Source organism: Thermobia domestica, chromosome 14 (assembly GCF_964235325.1).
Source record: "Thermobia domestica chromosome 14, izTheDome1.hap1.1, whole genome shotgun sequence".
NCBI classification, from domain to species: Eukaryota; Metazoa; Arthropoda; class Insecta; order Zygentoma; family Lepismatidae; genus Thermobia; species Thermobia domestica.
Window position 1 is genome coordinate 77,036,237 of NC_137467.1, and position 22,008 is coordinate 77,058,244.

A 22,008-nucleotide genomic window follows, 5' to 3' on the forward strand; every position below is an offset into this window, starting at 1 on the left:
CATCATTTTTCTTAATCCAACGAATATCTGTTACGGTCCAATGTGGCAACGTTTCGTCTGTTCTTGGAATCTTGCCGCCCGGAAGGGAGCTGGTGGAGGTGTTTCATCTCTAGTACAATATAAACAACTTCGCAAGATATGTTTTCTAAAATTTATATTTTAGAACAAAAAGAAAAAAAATAGGCAGTGTGCTAATGTTAGATTTAATATATACAGAGGTTGTTCAATCTACATTTGGCCAATTTCGACTTACCTAAAAATTTAGAAGAATCCATGGTGCCAGGCCCGTAAGTGCTCGATGTGTTTCCCTTGGTTCCTAACAATAGCCCGACAGTGTAATTTCCACTGTAATAGGCTTCTCTGAAGAACTGGGAGGGGAATCTTGTCCCATTCCCTTTGCACAGCTGTACAAAGTCCTTCCACAGTTGTCACACGCCGTTTTCCCAAAGCCCGCTTCAGCAATCCAAATCCACAATAGTCCATAGAACTTGCATGTGGAGATTTAACAGGTACCTCATTGAAAGGTATCATCTGTATACCACTTGCCTCCTCCATCTCCCTGTAGAATGCGAGGGACGATCGTGAGGTATGTGATGAGGCCTTGTTCCTGTGAATGCGCACCAGATTGGCGTCATTTCCGTACATTGTTGGAATCTCATGCTCGTAGGTTGGCCGCATGATCTGCTCCTGAAAATACTGCGAATTTATTTTGCAGTTCTTCGCCACTCTACAAATCTTCAGTTTACCTCGGTAACAGTAGCCAGTAACGACCATGAACCCTTTTGGGAAAGATTCTTTACAGACACGGACCCACTTTCTGAAGTTCTTGGCGACTTTCTCTCGGTACATGATGGCTCTCAGTTTCCCACTGTTGGAAAGGTAAATCCATGCTTCATCGAGCGTTACGACGTACATCCACCTTTGTTTTGCCAGATGCCGTTCGTACAGCTTCCGGGCGTAACACTTTCGTTCCTTTTGGTGGGCATCCGTGAGAAGATGGCCACGAGTTTTCATGACTTTTTCCAGCTTGAGTTGATGGTGTAAGGTCGAGTTCACAGTCTCCAAAGACACGTTAAGACGATTAGCCATACACCTTTGTGTTGGCGGATTTTCTTGCATTGCCATTTTGCAAAGTTTCTTCTGCATGGTGGAGGTGGCCTTGGTGCATTTCCGCTTCCTAGGCAACTTCGTTGGTGATCCAAATGGTGGAGCTTCGTTGCCCTTGTATTTTTTAATAACATTTTTTATTCCACTTAAACTGATGTTGCAACCATTCTTCTTGCACTGTTTTGTAATGACAGAAACACTAAAGTGGGCGTCATAAAGAGCCGCAACATAGCCATCCCAAAACCGGCTTAGTTTGGGCGACATTTTGATTACAGAGCGGAAACCCACACACTTGGAAACAAATTTAACACAACACTCATAACAATTGTCCTGTTTTGTGCGTTATTGTCGTCCGCGTGGAAAAACAAGTCCGTTCCCAGGAAGCCACTGCACAACACTGCAGAACGCACGAGCCAGGTCGGGTGAGTCCATTCTGCCCGGGAGGAGGAAGGAACGAAATCGGCCAAACGTAGGCTGAACAACCTCTGTATTATTCTGAATCGTGGAATTAACATTTTCTTGAACTTTACGTTATTTTTCCAGAAAAGGAAACTGGACCATAACAGGGCCCTTAAACCAGAGCGCCGATTTCTCCGTAAATTTGGGGGGGGGGGATTCAGATGCAGAAGGTATACATATGAGAATTTTAATCAAATTGCATTCAAATTATGCCAAATATTGTATATTCATAAATACAATAGGGGACTCACATGAGCTTTGGGGGGGGGGGGGCAGGATCGGCGCTCTTGGCCTTAAATCTCCCCTTCTCTAGTTTGTGGTTTCGATAAATTTGAAAAGTTTATGTTTATAAGACATTGACTAAATATCAGTAAAGTATTAGAGAAATATTGTTATAAGAAAGTGGTTGTACAATATTTCTCGGGACGTTTAAATGTCCCGGATTTCAGCGCAGAAGAAAGGAAAGGAATATTATAGTTTGCTTTTTTTCACAGAACTTGGTATATAATTATTCTCATCAACTTCTAAGCCACGAAACATAGTAGATCCTGAGAAATTAAAAAAAAATGCATACCGGAAGGGAGGAAGTAAATCATCTGCTTGCATTTGCTTAACTAGTGAGGAGAAGGTCTAATTAAAGGACTAAAAATGTGATTACGTAATACTTGAACAACTCTGTCTAATAGAAGAAAATAAATTAGTATATAACTCTTCGTTTAGTAGCGTCCCAGATTTTCATTTTTGAAATATGGCAACCCTATTATATACAGCGTTGTCAAAACATCTTAGTATTGATATTTGTCAGGCATATTGTTATTATGTGAGTTCGATTTTTTTTAATGTAAAAAAAATATATATTGAAAATACAACAATCATTTCCCAATAAAATGCAAAACTACCCAAATTACCTTAAAAAATTCACTTCTATCAATTGACAACTTTTACTTCCGCATTTTTTTCAAAGATATGTCAATAATCGTACAGTATTATGCAGGTAGGGAATGTTACTCAACAACTTCAAGGAAATGATAGGAGAATAGACATGAAATCCTAGCTCTAGAACTTACAACTAAACTGGGATCTAATTAACTAGACTGTAAAACGAAACAAAGTCAAAAAAAAAAAAAAAAAAAAAAAACATAAAACAACAGACAAATGTAGAAGGTAAAATAGCGAGAGCGAAAAGGAATAGCTTTGTGGAAGGATCTCAAGTACAGTGTCTTTCTATTTCAGTGGACTTCTTGGGACGATCTTGACGGTTGTTAGCCTGGTCGTCGGTCTGGAGACTTGCTGGCCGAATATATGGCTTGTGCAGTTACCAATTTAAACCTGTATTAAGTTCCTAGTTTTGCCCACTATGTCTCTCTCTTTCTCTTTCTCTCTCGGAGCGACATTTGGGAACGGTGGGCTGATCTGTTCAGTTGGCTTTCGCTTTAGGATCTTCTCCATTTCCACATTTCAGAATTAAATTCAATCTGGATGAACCTGATGACAACTCTTGTTGGCATCGCTCTCGAGTCTCGGTCTCCTGTTCTAGCATCCAAACTATCTATCTTGATCACTATTCTCTCTGACTCAACCAACATCGATAAGGCTTAATCCAGAAACCTAACGAAATGCTGAGAAGCGCATCCCAGTAGGTTGCCCGTGCAAGGCAAGACTAGGGATTGCCACATTTTTTCGAAAACGAAAAACGAAAAACAAAAAATCGAAAAAACGAAAAAAATTTCGAAAAAAAAAATTTTTCGAAAAACGAAAAACGATTTTTTTTTCGAAAAACGAAAAATTTTTCGAAAAAACGAAAAAAAATTCGAAAAAGCGAAAAACAAAAAACGAAAAAATGAAATTTCCGAAAATCGAAAAACAGATTTTTCGTTCGAAAAAGGCCGTCTCTACTTTGGATATTTGCGATAGCATTTTTAGTTTGCAGCACTGAAAAATAAATGTGCTATTTTAAGTATTCGTTTGACATGTTCCAGTATATAATAATCTGACAGTGCCATTTGAAAAAATATAACTTTGTATTGGGTTGGCAACACTGTTCGTTGGTTATCTGTGTTTAATACGTGCTAAGATGTCCCCTCCTTATAGTTGCTTCGTACAGTTTCCATTTTCTCCTTCTTTTGGTATATATATGGTGTTTCAAAACAAAACCGTCAACGTTTGGGAGGCGATTCCTGACACCAGGATAAGACATAAAGTATAGACCAACACACAACGACAGTTATAGGCTGCCGAAAACATGAAAAAAAAAAAGAAAAGAACTTTAAAGGTCCATAGCTCCAAAAATATGGGACCTACCGTAGTCAAGTCAAGACTCCACTTAGGAATTGTTATGTGAACTATCCAAATATCAATGCCTCAGAATCCTGTGGTACTTCCGCAACAATTTTTATAGAGGGCACATAATTTGAAGTACTCACCAACTGCCTGATCAACTAGGGTTTACAGTGGTGCCGCACCCTTTCTGCTCTCCGAACTTGGCTCCCTCTTATTCGGGGCATTGGAAGAAACTTCTGAGAGGTCGTCTGCAGATACTCATAAACAAACTATCCAAGCGTGGTGGGTGGGATTCCAAACAATTGGTTCCAGTAGGGTCTTCTGAGGCTGACACCACTGGCAAAAGTGCATAAAGAAAAATTTGTGTGTATCCTATATGGATATGTCTCAGAACAATAAAAGTGTAAATTATTATAGTACACTCCTCGTATTATAGTCAAGTTTGTCCTGAAATGTTATGAGATTGACTGTTTGAACTCATTTTGATGAAATTCCCCGTACGCCACTGTTCCCTGCACAACCAGTTTCTCTTTCTCTTTTTTCATTATATTTAGAGTTACTCTTGTCGTCAATACTGTTCCTAACCATTCCATTTGTTTTCGGTTTGATCCCAGCTAATTCTTTCCATTCTTTCCACATTCACACTTCCAAAGCCTCCAGTTTTCTTTATTATTATTATTATTATTATTATTATTATTATTATTATTATTATTATTATTATTATTATTATTATTATTATTATTATTATTATTATTATCTCTTTTGGGGAGTTAAACTCCTCTTATTGGTGTACTTAGAAGGAGGTTCCAGTAATCTACGGAAATTGGGCAACAGGATTATTTGCGCTAAATGTAGACTGAATGCTCTAGTAAATACTTCTCATAATTTACATTGAACAAAATTTGTAATTAGGGATCTTATTTCTTCAAGACATAATTCCGTTTATTCTTGTTGAATTGCATCTGTTGGGTTTCATTTTCAGAAATTATACTTAATGTTAATAGATATTATATAAATAGAAATATAATTCAAATTGAATGATTCCCATTAATACTAATTTGGTCTTATGTAAAGTATAGAAGTAAAGTAAAGTTCGGAATTGTTATGATAATAATGCATGTTAAACGAATATCGACAAGCATAAGCATGTATGAGCAACACTGACAATGTCTCCTGACACTACGCATCGTCATTCACGAAATAAGCGGTAGCAGACTTATCAGTGGTACAGCCAGGGCTCTTGGCCTAATCTATCGATTATAACAATCTTGAGAAGTAAGATTTTTAGGGTGTAGCCGATGCTGCTTAAATCGCAGAAAAGGGAATTTTCCAATATTTGACAATTGAGAACTTCCATTTGTGCCTCAATCAATTGCAAAGATTATTGTTGATTCCAGCATATCCATATTCTATGAGCTCAAAAGACAAGGAATACGGATCAGGCGGAGACGAAGCCTCAAGGTAAACAACGCAAAATAGAAACTAAGGACAAAGCATGAATTAAAGATAAATGGTGTTTGTGAGTACAATTCTTACACTTATTGCTGTTGGGTTGCAATTATTTAAGTTGAAGTTGTTTGTTGTTGTTGTGACTCAAGGTTGATGGATCATGGCATGGCTAACGGAGTCATGTTTTCGTTGTCTTGCTCGCAGTTAACGCTAGCAGCGAACATTCAGTTGTGCTTACGTAAAAATGCTATTTCTGTAGAGGATAGTGACCGTTCGGTGCGTTGCACTAAGGGCTAAGTTGAAGTTAGTTCTTGTGACATCTATTTATGTCATAATATTAATCAGTATCTTGTCACGTTGTGTAGATAATTCTCGGAGAATCACCCATTACAATGATAATCAAACTAGTATCAAAGGTACTTCCTTATGTATTGCAATTAGTAGATAATTATAGCTTTCTGTATTTAATGTAGTGCTAGGAATTATTTTTTAATCCGTGCAATTCGGCGTTGAGCAGTTTCGGTGCAAAACAAGCTTGATGTTGCAATGACAAACTTGATTTACATTAGATGTTCAGTATGATTTGAGTTGTTAATGTATTTGACAAGTTGCCAGTGTAGTTAATAATAGTGAGTGCTTACATATAGCTATTTCCCCCCGATTAGACAATAATAATAAGTTTTGGACAAAGGAATGAATGGCATCACGATACAAAATGTGCCCTTGTACTTCTATATAATACGTTTAAGATATCTGTGAAACCTGCACAGGAAGTATGGAGTTACAGCATTCTAGTTCAATTTTAAACACATTTCATCATTAGGCCTATATAATCACTAAAGTACCAGTATTTTCAGAACAATGGAGTAACACAAAATCTGGACACTAGACTGAAAACTAATGATACGTTAAGAACAGAAAACTTATACATGAAATTTTACAGGGTGTCGTCAAGTTGAGAAATCATTTCACATCAGTTTTCTTGTTTTAAATGATAACCCACATACATACTAAAAGGTTATGTTCTTGGCACATGTCCAAAATTTGCGTATAGATTGATAAAATACGTGCAAACAGATATGCCTTAAGATAACTTGAATATTACATACTTTCTCCCCCAGATCATGTGCTAGTGACTCTGGCTCAAGTACCGGCTCCGGAGCTTTCGATGAGGGTGTGGACTTGCACTGCAGATTCACTTTAAGTGGACTTCAGTGTAGGTACACGATAAGAATTATGATGCAAAAGACTAATCTACTTGTGGTATATGGTAATTAATAAACACGAATGCTATCTAACCGAGTTTGGGCAGAAGCGCAGCAAGGAGCCAGAGCGGGAGCGAGGGCGTTCGTTCGTAGGGAGCAGCTGCGTCAGCGAGGGTGGGTAAACATACATACGAGGCTAGTGCGTTACATAATATATGGCATAGAACACTTATGTGTGTATTTGGGGGAGTTGCCATCCAAATGTTTATTTATGCGAAAACATGCACCGACCTGTGCTAAGTCATCGCTACAAGCAAGAACGCTTTAACTATTCCCCTTCAGAGCAGGTTAAAACTAGTGGCCCTGGGTAGGAGCGTGTCCATAGAGAGGCTGGCACGAAGTGACAGGGGTATGTGCAAAAGTGATTATTCGCGCAAAAATCATGATGGTATTACTTGAGCAGACGGTTCTACCAAATTTGAAACCTTTTTAGATTTTCAGGTTAGGTTAGAGCTTTGTATTTCTTTTAACAGACCATGCACTAAATGAGGAGCTCCATTAGTACTAGCAAATTGACTTCAGGAGACATTATAATTACTGTGTAAAAACTTCAGTGCTTAAGACACGAACAAACTTGTGTTAGGTGCCACTAAAAAGCACGAATGCTATCTAACCGAGTCAGAGCAGGGGGGAGTGAGCGATAGCGACAGGATGCATCCGTAGGGAGCAGGCACGTCAGCGACGGGGGATATACGCATAAGCGAGGATACTGGGAGAGCACACTTACACATACAATACTTCCACTATTAGCCACTATTCATTTCAATGTGCAGTGCACTGACAGTAATTAATCTACTTATATTTATACACTTATTCCTTCAGGAAAAATGTTTCACATCGTATTTTACTTTTGAATTTTCAGTAGAAGCGTCTGCTCGAGTATCCAAGCATGATTGTACAATTGTAGGGTCAGTGCGGGTAATTATAAGACAGATTTCACAACTTTTCCACGTAAGTCAGCTTACGTTAGTTTTGAAAGCAGTTAGCCTGGGTAGCAGTTCATGGTGTCAATTGAGTAACAATTTGCTGCCGAGAAATTTCCTGTCATCTCGTAAGTTAATGAGTAAATGTCAAATTTGTGCTGTCTCGTAATTTCCCTCCAAAAGGGTAATTATGAGACACCTGTTGTCGCCAGCTTTCTCTATGTAATGTTGAGGTATGAAGGAGGCGGATCTTCCGGGATTTGGAATATTCCTCAGTCGAATGGGTCCGGGACTTTTGCCGCAGGAAATTAAGATAAAAAACCCGCTTTTAGAGCATTTTCGTGCATAATTCTCTCTAATATGATATAAGGGTACATATATATATTCAGAAAGTTGTTGGCTGGGAATCAAACTCTCTCCATAGTTACAGAGAAGCTCACCAATGATTTTCAGTCATTATGTAAATAGAAATGCAATCTTTTAGACAACATACTCTCACTGTATTTCAGCATTTAGATAGCGGTATGTCGAGCCAAAATCGTAATAAAACATACCGTCTCTGTTTTTTCCCCACTTCGAACACTGCCCTCCATATAAGCAAAATGAGATAAAATAATAATAATAATAATAAAAATAAAAAATGTAACTCTGAAACGAAAGCCCAAGGGACAATTTCAACTTACCATATATCTGCTGATCTACCAGGCTTCCACCAACAACCATTGGTTTTATAACGGTGATACACTCTGTAAAGAAAAAATAGCGACACTTGCTCCGATATGGTTTTCGCAACATACATTAACCAATATGATTTTTTACATGAATTCCTGATAATACTACAATGCATATCCCCAATGAGCAGTTGATTTTTAATACTTGCGCCACAGTTTCAGGCTTTTGACATTAATTTAATGAATTTAGATACATATATAAGTAGATATGTGTGTTTTGAGCAAAATCGTTTATAGGAAAAGTTATACATAAAAGTGAAAATATCAACAACAGAAAACGATAAATGGAATTTCTTAAGGTTAAGATATACTGTGTACGAACATCGGGAAGTACAATACAGCAAACTATATTTTGTATGTGCACCATGGGCTTTCTGCAGTGCAGCGAATCATCGGGGCCCTTTGGTAGCAAGGCTATTGTAAAATGCAACCTCGATTTCACGGAATAACACCCGGATTATCTGTTCCTTGAATTTCATTTTATTCGAGATAGTTATCTATTGAATCTTCTTCTCCTATCGACGCAAATTTTCAATTGGATTCATGTCAGGTGAGTTCGGAGGCCACATGAGGTTCTAAATAGTCATATTCTTGAACCATGTATTAACGATTTTCTCTCGGTGACATGAAGCATTATCATCCTGGAAAAGGAAGTAATGTATGCTTTCTTCAGAAAAGTCATCTTTAGCTGCTGTAAAAACTTTACGTACCAGAATTTGAAGATATTTTCCTGCATCAAACGATCCTTCACATATATATCCATCGTTCTGACGTATTTAACGGTGAACCAAGCTCATACCATCACTCAGTAACTGAATATTTGCATCTGTTAAACAAAATCCGTGTCAAGTTTCTTGCTCGTTCGTATCCACAACTTTACACCACCATCGTTTCCCACTATCCTACTATCAAAGAAGAAAACGACGTTCTTCCAGTTATCATAAGTCCAAGTTGCATATCGACTCACAAACCTACATGTTGAAGTCCTCTGTGTTTTTGTCAGTTTCGACTTTCTACGCTGTCTCTTCTTCTTAATATCCTCTTCACGCAGTCAAGACAGTAAAGTTGAATGAGTAACTACAATTCCAAGATTATGTCAAATTACAGAAGCGATTTTTGAGGAAATCATTCCTTAAATCTGCAGTGCTATTGATTTCATTTAGCGATCTGCTCTGGGCGATGCTTTCTTTTTCTTTCACACTGTTGACGAAGGAACGATTTGTTATGCTGTTTCTGCTTGTGAATAATTCTTCCTGCCGTCAAATGATGGATTTTTACTATTCCATCTATCTCCCGTAGAGATTTGCCTTAGCTGTGCAAAGCAAGAGTTTTATTTTATTCACATGGCGACAAGTTACATTTCTTACCCATCATTCTTGTTTACAGTCCACATGTAGCAACAATATCATACAAACACACCACTGCACAACAACAATATTGAAACTTGACACTGTCCAAACAGTGAGAAAGCAAAGAACAATCATAAAATGCTATTTATCTCAGCATACACATCACAAATGTAATGCAGAATTCTCACTACAATAATTTACGAGACGCACTCAGTGCCATCTAGCGAAAATATTACTGATACACAAACAATTGCCAAGCGATGTCGTACATCACTGGTGTCACAGATAACGCAAATGAACTATCCCACTCTTCATTTCCTTCTATTCCTCTTCTAACGGGCTGCAACTATGGTTTTCTGTGTAAGTTAGTTTGAGAATTGAGGTGTCGCTATTTTTTCTTTACAGAGTGTATTACCGCACGAGTAGATATAAAAGTTAATAATATGATTTCGAATTTCAAAACAGATTTTTTTGAATGAATTTGTTAAAGCAATTGGTACATCTAAACTTTTGTAAACTGAAATTGACAGAACATTGTGAAGGATGTTACTGAATGTCTGTGCTCCTAATTAGTATTTACCTACAGTGGATGAAGATCAGTGAGAGGTGTCTCATAATTACCCTTACTGACCCTATACTGTGCAACACTGCTGTAAAGATGGTGTTCGAGTGCCATAAGACTGCACTTTCATCATTGTTTCGTGATGTTCGTATGTAGTGTTTGACTTCGCATGACTTATACATTAGATTTGCGACTACTTGCTCCAGTTGAAATAATAATAATAAATAGAACATGATGTTTTATTTTCTGGATGATCTACTTAACTTGCAGCGCCAAGTTTTGACACTCAGGTCCACCTTTTCGCATTTGTGTAGCCGTTTATCAACGAACAATAAAACAAATTTAAATCATTTATGTATTTAGGATTTACGACCTAAATACATAAATAAGTATATTTACCTTGATAAGTATGTTGTTTACTTTAAAAGTGTATGTATGTGCAGTGTTCACCATGTTATGTTTCCAGGCATTTATAAAATTTGTACAATTCTTATAATGTGTACAATATTTTTCTTTGTATAGGTTTGCTTTTGGCGCAACACTAGAAAGAATTGTTGAAAAATTATATTTCGTTCACTAATTACTAGAGATGCAAAAAAGTCGGCTTTTTTGGATCCATGATTTTTTGCACATAAAAAGCCGGCTTATTTGGAAAAACGAGAATTTTGGAAATTTAGGCTTTTTTCATTTTCATAATTTTTCTATTTGAATAGCTTTCTCATTAAAGTTAAATATGATTTCATGACCTAAATGCCATATTTCGCTCTGGAATTCATCATGATGGATGAAGCATATGTTTTATGAATTAAAGTGAATATACAGTACGTAGTATTTGAGGGCAATTGTAGAGGATATTTAACTTTATTTTAACTTCTGAGTTCTCGACATTTTTTTTCTTCTCTACGTCATTTTTTTTAGTCATCCGTGTTTCATTTCTTAGAGATTAGTAGGCTTACTCTAGCTTCTAGCACATAAGTAAAACTTATGTTTTTCAATATATCCGTCAGAGGTACGTTTGTCAGTATATCTGTCAGAGCGTACTTCCACTGTAGCTTTGCAATGATTTAGCAATAATCTTCCGGATACAACCTTGAATACAGTTTTATAGAAATAATCAGTAGCGGATTCAAAAAAGTATTTTGATAGGTGTTTCTGTGCTTAATGTTTGGTTTTTCTAAAATTTCCTAATTTTTATTTGGGAGGAGCTTGAAATTTATAATTATAGGCTTAACTAATATTTCGTTTTGTTTGTATTCAGCAATAATCTTCCGGATACAACCTTGAAGACCATTTTATACTGATAATCAGTGGTGGATTTAGAAAAGTATTTTGGGAGGATTTTTCCATATTAATGTTTGGTTTTACTAAAAATACCTGATTTTGATTTGAGGAGGGCTTGAAGTTTATGAGTAAAGGCATAACAGATATTTAGATTGTTTTAGAAATTCCGTAATTTCGGGGTACAGGCTTCAATCTGTAATACATCCCCACCCTAACCCCCTTCGCAAATCCGTCACTGCTGGTAATTAGTAATAACAACGTTTAAAAACGGTAAAGGGAGTCGGCCAGGATTCACAGTACACGCACTATCTCTACATTCACAGATGGAATTAAGAAAAACTTTTGTCAAAATGCTCGAATTCGGTGTTGAATCCCGGACTTTCCGGTAGAAGTGCAAAAACTAACCACTCACTCATGGTTGTGGTGCAGTTGTGCTTAACGTAAATGTGTTCTCTCTCTCTCTCTCTCTATGGCTTATGGAATCCGAAGGTTCAATGCCGCATTCACAAAAGCTCTCCACTGACTTCCCAAACAGAAAATGCAGGTGGTTTACAGGCGCCTGTGAAACATGCATTAACATGCATATTTTTACAGGCGCCTGTACATGCGCCTGAAAATGGAACACTTTTAAACGCATGAGACAGGTATCGATTTTTTTCACGATCATTGCATGTTCATTTCATGGAAACAGGTAGTTTTCATGTTGATAGGGTTGCAACCTTGCAACGTGAAAAATGCGTGTAAACAACATGTAGAGAGTGGAAAGACATGTACGTAACCGGCATATTCCATGTAGTTGACATATACGTTACCTCATGAGGATCTGATGACAGCTGCTTTTCATTTGATAAGAATGTAATTGACATGTTAAATACATGTGAAATACAGGTGTTAGGGAATTAGTGGGTGTGTTAGCGGAATATACATGTAAAGTACATCGCATTAAGTACTATACATGTGTCAGGACCTTGCATATGTGCATGACAAACTGGAGACTTTTGGTGCCTTAATATTACATGTTTCCTACATCTGTAACATTAATGATACACTCCAGTCAACCTTGTTCATGGCATGCACCATTTAACCCATTTATTAGCAATCATGATGATTGCATTTTTCGTTTACCTGCACATTGCCTGTACATTGCATATATGTGGGTTCACACTTCGCATGTACACGGAGATAATACAGGCAATGTATTCAGTTGTAGTCCCATGCATTATACATGTGTCAGGACCTTGCATAGCGAATGTCGAACTGGAGACTTGTGCCTGAATATTGCATGTCTCCTATGCCTATAACGTGAATATTTAGCTTCAATGCACCTTGTTTACCACACGTATCTGTTTAATACATTTATTGGCAATCATGATTATTGCATGTTCCCGTTCACCTGTACATTGCCTTTACACTGCACGTACGGGAGTTACACACTTCGCATGTACACGAAAATGATAAATGTAAAATAACATATTCTACATCATGCGTTTTCCATACTATACGCTAATACATGATATTTAGATGTAATACGAATGTCACACATATATATTACATGTTGATAAACAGGCACCTACCTTGTACTGTTCATTCTTGCTGTATTGCGAATGTTATCAACAATCCACTCAAGGTACTTTACATGCACATATTCTCTCCATTTACTTGCATGTGAGTGACTACGTGTACATTGCATGTTCTCATTTTAATGTACAGGCTCTATACAACGCGTGTTTCCGTGCAAAATTTCCAACAGAAGTTTAATACTTTTTCGACATGCATATCACCTGAACACAATGTGCCTGTAATATTTTCTTTACATGTGTTTTCGCCGAAACAGGTGCCTGTATAATGCCTGTCAAAATTTGACAGGCTTTTACAAGCAGTTCCATGTACAAAACAAGCATGTTTCCTCAAAAATTTTCATAATCTATCCTTAGCCAACTGGATCCAGTTTTTACTTTGTATTCCTATTTCTGCGAGATCCATCTTAATATTGTCCTCCCATCTGCCCCTAGGTTTTCCTAAGTGGACGTTTTCCGACTGAATTTCCAGTTAAAACTTTGAAAGCGTTTCTACCTTCTTCCATTCTGGCTGCATGACCTACCCACCTAGGCCTCCTATACTTGATGATTGTAACGATGTTTAGGAAACCGCATAAATTATGCAGTTCTTCGTTATGAAGTTTCCCCAATTCCCGTTCCTCTTCTGTCTGAATATTCGTCTAAGGATTTTATTTTCAAATACTTTCAGTTTGCGTTCTTCCCTCATCGCAAGCGACCATGTTTCACAACCATACAGAACAACAGGCATGATTATCGTTTTATATATTTTAAGCTTTAAATTCCTCGACAGAATTCGCGACGACAAAATATTTTGAACTGAATAATAACACGAATTTCCTTATTTCAGTCGACATTTAATTTGTAGATATAATTTTGGTCTGGTAATATTGATCCTAGATATTTGAAAGTATCCACTTTGTCGAAAGTATTATTTGATATTTTAACGCATTCATTATTTGCCGTATTACGATCCTGGTGAACTTCCATGTATTTAGTTTTCTCTGCATTTACATCTAAACCAATGTTGTTGCAAGCGTTTAGTAAGTCCTATGCATTTCTTTCTATTGTTCTCCTATCATCCCCTATTAAATTTACATCAGCATACGCGATAACCTGGTGAATACCATTCAGCTCTAGGGCCTGGTTGCTATCTTTAATGTTCCTTATAGCGTACTCCGGAACAATGCTGAACAATAATGGCGAAAACGCATCTCCTTGTTTCAGACCATTTTCGACGTTGAATCTCATAGACAAGAATTTTTCTACTCGTACTTTGGGATTCATTCAAACACATTTTAATTAATCTAACTAGCTTTTTCGGTATTCCGAATTCTGTAAGAATTGTACAATACTTCCCTCCTATCCGAGTCGTAAACCTCTTTAAATTCAATAAACAGTTGATGTACTGGGTAATATATTCCCATTTCATTTCGATTATTCATCAAATAGTAAATATCTGGTCGATAATTGATCGATTTCCCTAAATCCATACTGATAATCTCCAATAATTTCATCTGCGTATGGAATCAATCTTATTAATAGAATGTTCAGAGAAATGTCTCGCTAATTATTACAATAAGTTTTTTCGCCTTTCTTGTGAATTGAAAGTGATTGATTCTTTCCACTCTTCTTAAATGTATTCCATAGGGTTTTATTATTATTATTATAAACAAAAAAGTTGAATTCCTGTCGTTAAAAATTCAAAAACCTTCAGGACTGGATAAACCGTGATGATGGTTATAAGCTTAGGAAACCACACGATCAGATGAACGGTCTATTACACATATGATTCATGAACAGAAAATTCGGTACTTGCCCGATTCTAAACAAGCTTAAGGAACAGTCAGTGCATTGTAGAATTCGGAATTTTACCGATTTTGCAGATCCGAAGCACCTGATAAGTGGTAACAGATTATTACGTATGTGATCAATGAATGAAGAATTTGTTCGAAATATCCATACAATGTATATGAAAGTTAAAACTTAAAAGTTTCAAGAATGTGCAGAACCACCCGAAACCAAGCTCTTGATGTGCAGCCTTTAAGATTATCATATAAATGTATTTCTCTCATGTATTATTTTATTTTGTTTTAAAAAGAGGGTGCGTGATATTTTGAAGTAAAAATACTACATACAATTTTGCTAGTTATTAGTGTATCATTTTTTTAAAATAAAAGTACTTACTTTTGTGTATAAGAGGTTAAAAAATTATTACATATATTGGTTAATCCTTAGGAATTCATACTGTAAATATGTTAAGAATTTTTAAAAAATCTTTTCGAAAGTCGTGATTTATTTTAAGTTTTATATTATTACCTACATCAACCACTAATTAAATGAGTTTTTCTGCTTTAGAGAAGCGAAACAAAGTCTGCTTTATCAATCTAAAGCAAAATTTTGAAATAAGCCCAAAATTTCCCAAGCAAAAAAGCGAATAAAAAAAAAAAAAAAAAAAAAAGAATTTGTTTCCCAAAAAAGCCGTTTTTTTTTCCGAGCCCTTGCATCTTTACTACTTACCTTCTTATTGTCCCCTAAAATATTTCCATTGGGCGATATGAGAATATCTCACTTGGCATAGAAAATTGAAGTGAGACAATAGAAGTAATTGTTAAAACATTACAATTATTTTACGATTTGCATACAAATATAGGCTACGGTATGAGCATAAAAACTACAGTACAAATAACACAAACCAACCTGAGTTAGGCGGCCGCTAAAAAGCATGAATGCTATCTAACGAAGTTAGAGCAGGGTGAAGCTGGAGGGCCCGCGGGAGGGGGGATCAAATGCGTCAGCAACGGTAAGTTTGCGCGCAAGCGAGGGTAATGGAAAGTAGTGATTTTTTCAAAATACGAGTTTCAATAGCACTTGTCATGCTTTCATACTAGTAACGCTCCACTTGTAAATATAATATACAGGTTCTGTACAGTGTGCAGAAGTATGACGCCGCTGGAAAAATAGCATTATTTTGTTTGTATTCTTTCTGAATTTTCTTTATTTAACTTGTTTCATTTATTTTAATTACGTTTCAAATGTTACCGACTGCGTTCATCAAAAGACTGCGAAAGGTACTATTTCGGTAATTGTACAATTGTTGTTGTATAGTTTTAATTGTTACATTTTTATAATTTTCATTTAAAAATGAAACAGTCAAATATCGTTACAATTTACGGTTTCATTCAAATCTATATTTGCAAGTTGGCAAGTTCAGATAAATAAAACGGATGGAATACCAAAAGTCGAATTTATTTAATTAAGTGTGTCGAACTCTGTATCCATTGTACTTTGTTGCTAGTACGTATTACAGAATACAGTATCAGTTTCCTCTCCTCTCCACTGAAAGGGTGAGAAAACTGATATTCAGAAATCGTAGTACAGGGGTTGATAGCGTTCTACCAGTTTCGTAGGTTGGCATTTTTGCAGACCCTGCAATCAAAATTGCAGGTCCCGCGCAAGTTGTACTGTGGTATGCCATTTGCTTCGAGATAGAGCGTTGATCAGCAGCTCAACGTGCATTTTCTGTGGAAACTTATTTTTAAAATAGTGAAAGTGTCGTCGTTACGCAGGGGAGATTCAGGCAAGGTTCTCGAGTAAGCTGTCATTGTCTTGTTCCTGATCGATACAATAAGGGAATAGTGTTAAATTTAAACAAACTGTTTATGTAACCGACAATAAACCGGGTAGAAGCGATACAACTGTACGAACCGTTGAAAACCTTGAGAGGGATCCACCAGAGTCCAAGACGGTCTGCTAAGAAGTATGCCGCTACTCTACAAATGTCAGTGTGATTGGTGAGGCGTATTTTCCACGACGATCTCCATTACCACCCATACAAGATGCAGGTTGTTCAGGACTTTTCAGCGCGTCGTTGTGAGTTAAGGAAACAATTCCATGAAGACTTTTTGCTGTTATAGATCTAAGAAAGAAATTTATTTCTCAATTTGATGTCTGATGGAGCTCATTTTGAGCTGCTGTGCTGTCAGCAGTCAAAACATTCGATATTAGAATGATCAAGGACCCTCCATAGTTAAATAGTGATAATCAGCTTGCAGCTTTCGGGATCATAGAACCGTATTTCTTCGAGGATGATCATGACTGTGCGGTTACAGTAACTTGAGAGTAATACGTGCATATTCTGGAAAACTTAGTGTTTCCACGTCTTCGGCATTAAATGTTGATCTCGACAAGGGCTACATGTAGCAGTATCGAGCTACGGCACGCACAGCTCACCTGTCCATGGCTACTTTGCATAGTATTTTTGGAAACTTTATGATCGCCCTATTTGGGAACATTAACCGACCTCCCACCGAATCACGGATATAGTTTGAGAGCAAGTATTCTCAACACTAGTACCACACATCGAAACGTTAAAACCAAGAATTCAGGAAGAAGTGCGTGCAGTTCCAGTAGTATGCTTGTGCGTGTGAAGGAATTCCTTAATTACAGCCTCCACGAGTGTTATGAAAAATGGCCATACTGGCAATTGTAACCACTGTGTATGTAATGGTAAGCGTTTCTGATTCGTTTTTCATTAACAATACATAATTTGCTAGTGAGTTATTTATTTCGTATTTCAAATTGTAGTTGAACGCTGCCTAACCATTTATAAAGAAGGCGTGATGATAAAAGTAAAAATTCTATCCTCACTGTAGCATTAGAATGTTAAAACGGCGTACCGACGCTACGTTTCAAAGACGTCGTTATCATTTTCATCATGCATGTTTTTAGGAAGAGGTTGTGCTGCTTAGTAGAACTATATATTTTTTATCAGTATTCTCCAGTTGTACAGAAAATTGGTTCTTGTTTCTTTGAGTCGATTTTATTAAAAATATTTCTTGTTAAAAACGGCTAATTCCATTTCTTGCATTCGCTCGACCCCCTCCAAGTAAATTGGAAAGTCCAATATGGATATTTTAATAAGAGCTAGACTAGCAGCGCTGAAGACAACTTCCGGTAGATCATTTGCCGGTTTCATACGTGTGCCATTAAGTATAATGTACCAAATAAAGATCATCTAGGTCAGTTTCGTAAAGGATAGAATACTACGAAAAGGACAGATCTCCAATTGTTAAAATAACTTTATGATAATGATCTGAATAAGAAAGGTGATTCCATTAAGGTTAGAACACAGTTACCCCTCTCGTCGGCTCATAGTATTGTGAGGAACATACGAAAATAAGACAGAATTAGAACTGCATTGCAACTTCTGTGGGTAATCAAAGAACTTATGGAGTGCAATACCATCTCTCTCTTTTCCAGGGTTAAGATGTATTCTTCCAGGAGAAACAGTGGTAAATGATACTATTGTAAGAGCCAGCAAATGATGCTATTGCATGAGGCAGAGAATTGCCTAAGGCTGGCTCTGATGATAAATTACATATTCTGGTGTGGTAATGAAGTAATTATGAAAATCTATAGATATCGATACTATACAATAATTCAAAACTCGCAGTTGGGGGAGGGAAGTTACCTACTCTTACTTGAAGCTCCAATTATTTTGTTAAAGATTAAGTAGTGCACTTTTAGTACTTAATTACAGCTTAAAATAACACTAGGTAGAAACCTCCTCAAGAGTTTTCAGTTATTGTATATAGTACGATATCTGAGAATTTTCATAATTACTTCATACTAGGGTTGGCTAGTTTAAACCAAAAAAAAATCCTTTAAATCGCATGAACTTCATGATGACGTTTCCACGTATCAAGGCATTTGCTTAGTTTTATCTCCTTTTTTACCTTTTAATCAAGGTGTCTCATGATGTATAAAGGGGTGATATGTTTATGTACTTTATTTACAAATCACGCATATCGCATCCACAACTAATGAACTGTATGATTAAACCCATATTACTGATTCACCCAAATATCATGGAGGAACGAGAAATAACACTTGACGAATATTTTAGATGTTACTTGCTTCAATTCTTATTCAAAGGTACATGCGTTAATATGATAAATAAGACATGCTTTGTTCATATGTTAATATAATGATATAATACTTAAATGTTAGTACAATGAATTACTTATCTTAACTTCTTTCTGCAGTAATTGTTGCTTGCTTGCTGCCAAACCATCATACTTTGTCTTCGGTCACACACAAACTGAGTAGCACTCTAAAACACTGTTAAGAACATGTAAATCTTGTATATTAATGAACATGAGTGTTTCTCTAAAAACTATGAATAAATATGCTTTTCTAAAACTATGATTGAATATGCTTGCCTAGTTGCACTTCACAGCACATTGTCGAATACAGAGACACAACGTGAATAAAACACTGAAGGCACTGTTGCCAGCCAACGCAATCACAGCTCACTAAAACTCACCAAAAAACACTAAAAGAATCACACGAATTCACTAAAATCACTAAACTATATACAAAAAATGAAACTAATATGAATAAAAATAATTTACATATGCAAGCTTATCCATCCTCCCCCTCCTTAATTGGACACAATCAATTAATATTCTAGGGGTAAAGGAATGAATTTAGCAGCACTGCGCCGAAAAATGCCACTTTTACACTTCACAGTTGCCACTCGTACTAAATTATCACTGCCCGGATGAACTTCTTTAATCACACCTAACTTCCACACTTGAGGAGGAACATTGTGTTCTTTTAACAATACGACCATGCCCGGTTGTAGATTAGGCTGAGCTGACTTCCATTTTCTTCTTTGTTGTAACTGGTTGTAACTGGTTGAGGTAATCCCTTGACCAACGTTTCCAAATATGCTGCTTCATTTGTTGAATCCGTTGCCATCTTGCCATCTGCCTAGTCTGTTGATAGGTGCGTCCAGTAGATCTGGTTCCGGAAGGCTGAGAAGTGTAGCTCCCATCAAAAAATGTCCTGGACTGATACACATTGGATCTGTAGGATCGTTGGAAATGGCTGTCAATGGTCTTGAATTTAGAATAGCTTCAATTTGAATAAGTAACGTGTTCAACTCTTCGTATGTCAGATTTGCTGTTCCTGCTACACGCCGTGGGTGGTACTTCATGGATTTTATTGAACTTTTCCATGACCCCATGTGAGGAGATCTGGCAGGAATGAATTTCCATTCTAAACCTTCTTGAGCTGAGTATTCCAGGATGTCCTTTCTGTTAGTCTTGGATTCAAAGAATTGTTGCAATTCTAGATTGGCGCCAACAAAGTTTGAACCATTGTCGCTACAGATAGATAAGCATTTTCCTCTCCTAGCAATAAATCTCTTCAATGCTGCGAGGAAGGCTTGAGAAGTTAAGTCTGAAACTATTTTTATGTGAACTGCTCTAGTGACTAAACAGATGAACAACGCTTCATAAAGTTTCATTTGAATTTTGCTGCGAAACGTGGGCTTGACATAAAAGAATCCTGCATAGTCCACTCCCACCTGCATAGTACAAATGGTCTTGCTTCATTTACTCTCTCCTTGAGTAAGTGTCCCATTAACTGTGAGGAACTTGTTGATCTCCACTTGGAACAAACCAAACAATTGTGTACTATTGCCTTGACCATCTTAGCTCTTGGAATCCGATATCTGGTACGCAAAGATGCAATAAGAAGATGTGGTCCTGCATGAAGCAACCTTTTATGTTCTTCTTTGACTATCAGGTGGGTGAAATGATGTCCTGCAGGTAGGATGAATTGATGCTTGTTGTCGTACTCCAAGTTTGAATGTTCCAATCTTCCTCCTACTCTTAGCATTCCTTCCGTGTCCAGAAATGGAAAAAGATCCTTGATTGGGCTCTTTGTTGAAACTTCCATTTGTTGCTGCAAGTTCAATATTTCTTGCTGATAGGTAGTATGTTGTACTATCTTGATTCATCTGTGTAACGCTAAACGAAGTTCCGAAGCGTCAAGACTATCGCTTTTTCTTTCTGATTTCTTGGAAAGACAATTGTTTGAATCGCAAACAATATGCTCTTACTCTCAACATTTTGTTTAACGATGAATATCTTTTCATAAAGCTTGTTTCATGAACTGCCACCAAACTGATCATGACTTTCTTCTCTTCTGGAATATTAGCTGGCTCATTTTGTTCTTGACATGGCCATTCTGCTGTGTGAAGAAACTCGGGACCATGCCACCATTCTCGAGACTGAATAAGAGTGTTGGGATCCGCTCCTCGACTAATTATGTCTGCCGCATTTTCTTTACTAGGCACGTGGTGCCATTGATTGATTGATGTGATTCTCTGAATTTGAGCCACCCTGTTGGATACAAAATATGGATAGTGTTTTGTCTATTTGCTTTGAAAGTAAGAGTGCTCCACATAATTCCAATCTAGGCAAAGTTTGCTTCTTCAGTGGTGCAACCTTCGACTTTGAACAAAGTAAATTGACTTCAAAGTTTCCTTAATCGTCTGTAGCCCTGATATACACTACTGCTCCAAAATTTTCTTCACTTGCATCGCAGAAACCATGTAATTGAATTTCCTTAACGTTCTCCGAAGACATTACGTTTCTTGTAATTTGTATCTTCGCCATCGCAGGTAACCAAGACATTAATTGATTCCACTCAACTTGTAGGACTGTGTCTAACAGGTCATTCCAATCCATTCCTGTCTTCCACAACTTCTGTAAGAAATTCTTGTATTTGATGACAATTGGAGCGATTAGACCTAGTGGATCGAAGATAGATGACACTATGCTGACGACTTGTCTTTTTATCATTGCAACATTACTTTCTACTGCAGTTCCGTGTTTACAAATTTTGTTCGAAATTACAAGTTTGTCTGTTAATGGAATCCATGCTATTTCTAAAGTCTTAACACCGTCTTGCTGACCAAGTATGATTGGCTGTTGTTTTTCCCTGAAGTCTTCAGGGACTCCTTGAAGTACTTCTTCTTTGTTAGAACTCCATTTACAAAGCTTGAAACCTGCTCTGCTTAAAATATTAATAAGATCCTTCTGTAGCTCTAAGGCCTTTGACACATTTGGTACTGATTTTAACACACCATCAATGTAAAAATTAAGCTTTATTACTTCTGCTGCTTCTGGAAATTCCTTGGAATTTTCCTCCGCTATTTGCTTCAGACATCTTGTTGCCAAGAAGGACGCTG

The 22,008-nt window shown here is 36.9% G+C and overlaps 1 protein-coding gene across 4 annotated transcripts in view; it reads left to right on the forward strand.

Annotated features, from left to right (window-relative positions):
* The first annotated feature begins 5,020 nt into the window (after positions 1–5,020).
* Positions 5,021–22,008, forward strand: part of Ube3a (ubiquitin protein ligase E3A) — a 98,994-nt gene continuing 82,006 nt past the window's right edge. The window contains exon 1 of one of the 4 annotated variants that reach the window (XM_081738605.1): positions 5,021–5,365. Coding sequence is in view for 2 of the 4 variants with exons in the window: in XM_081738607.1 (XP_081594733.1) it covers positions 5,258–5,307 (50 nt within the window). In the remaining 2 variants the exon portion in view is untranslated. Of the gene's footprint in view, positions 5,366–5,579; positions 5,599–22,008 lie in introns of those variants that run through there. The other 3 variants (XM_081738607.1, XM_081738604.1, XM_081738606.1) reach the window with 3 other exon arrangements.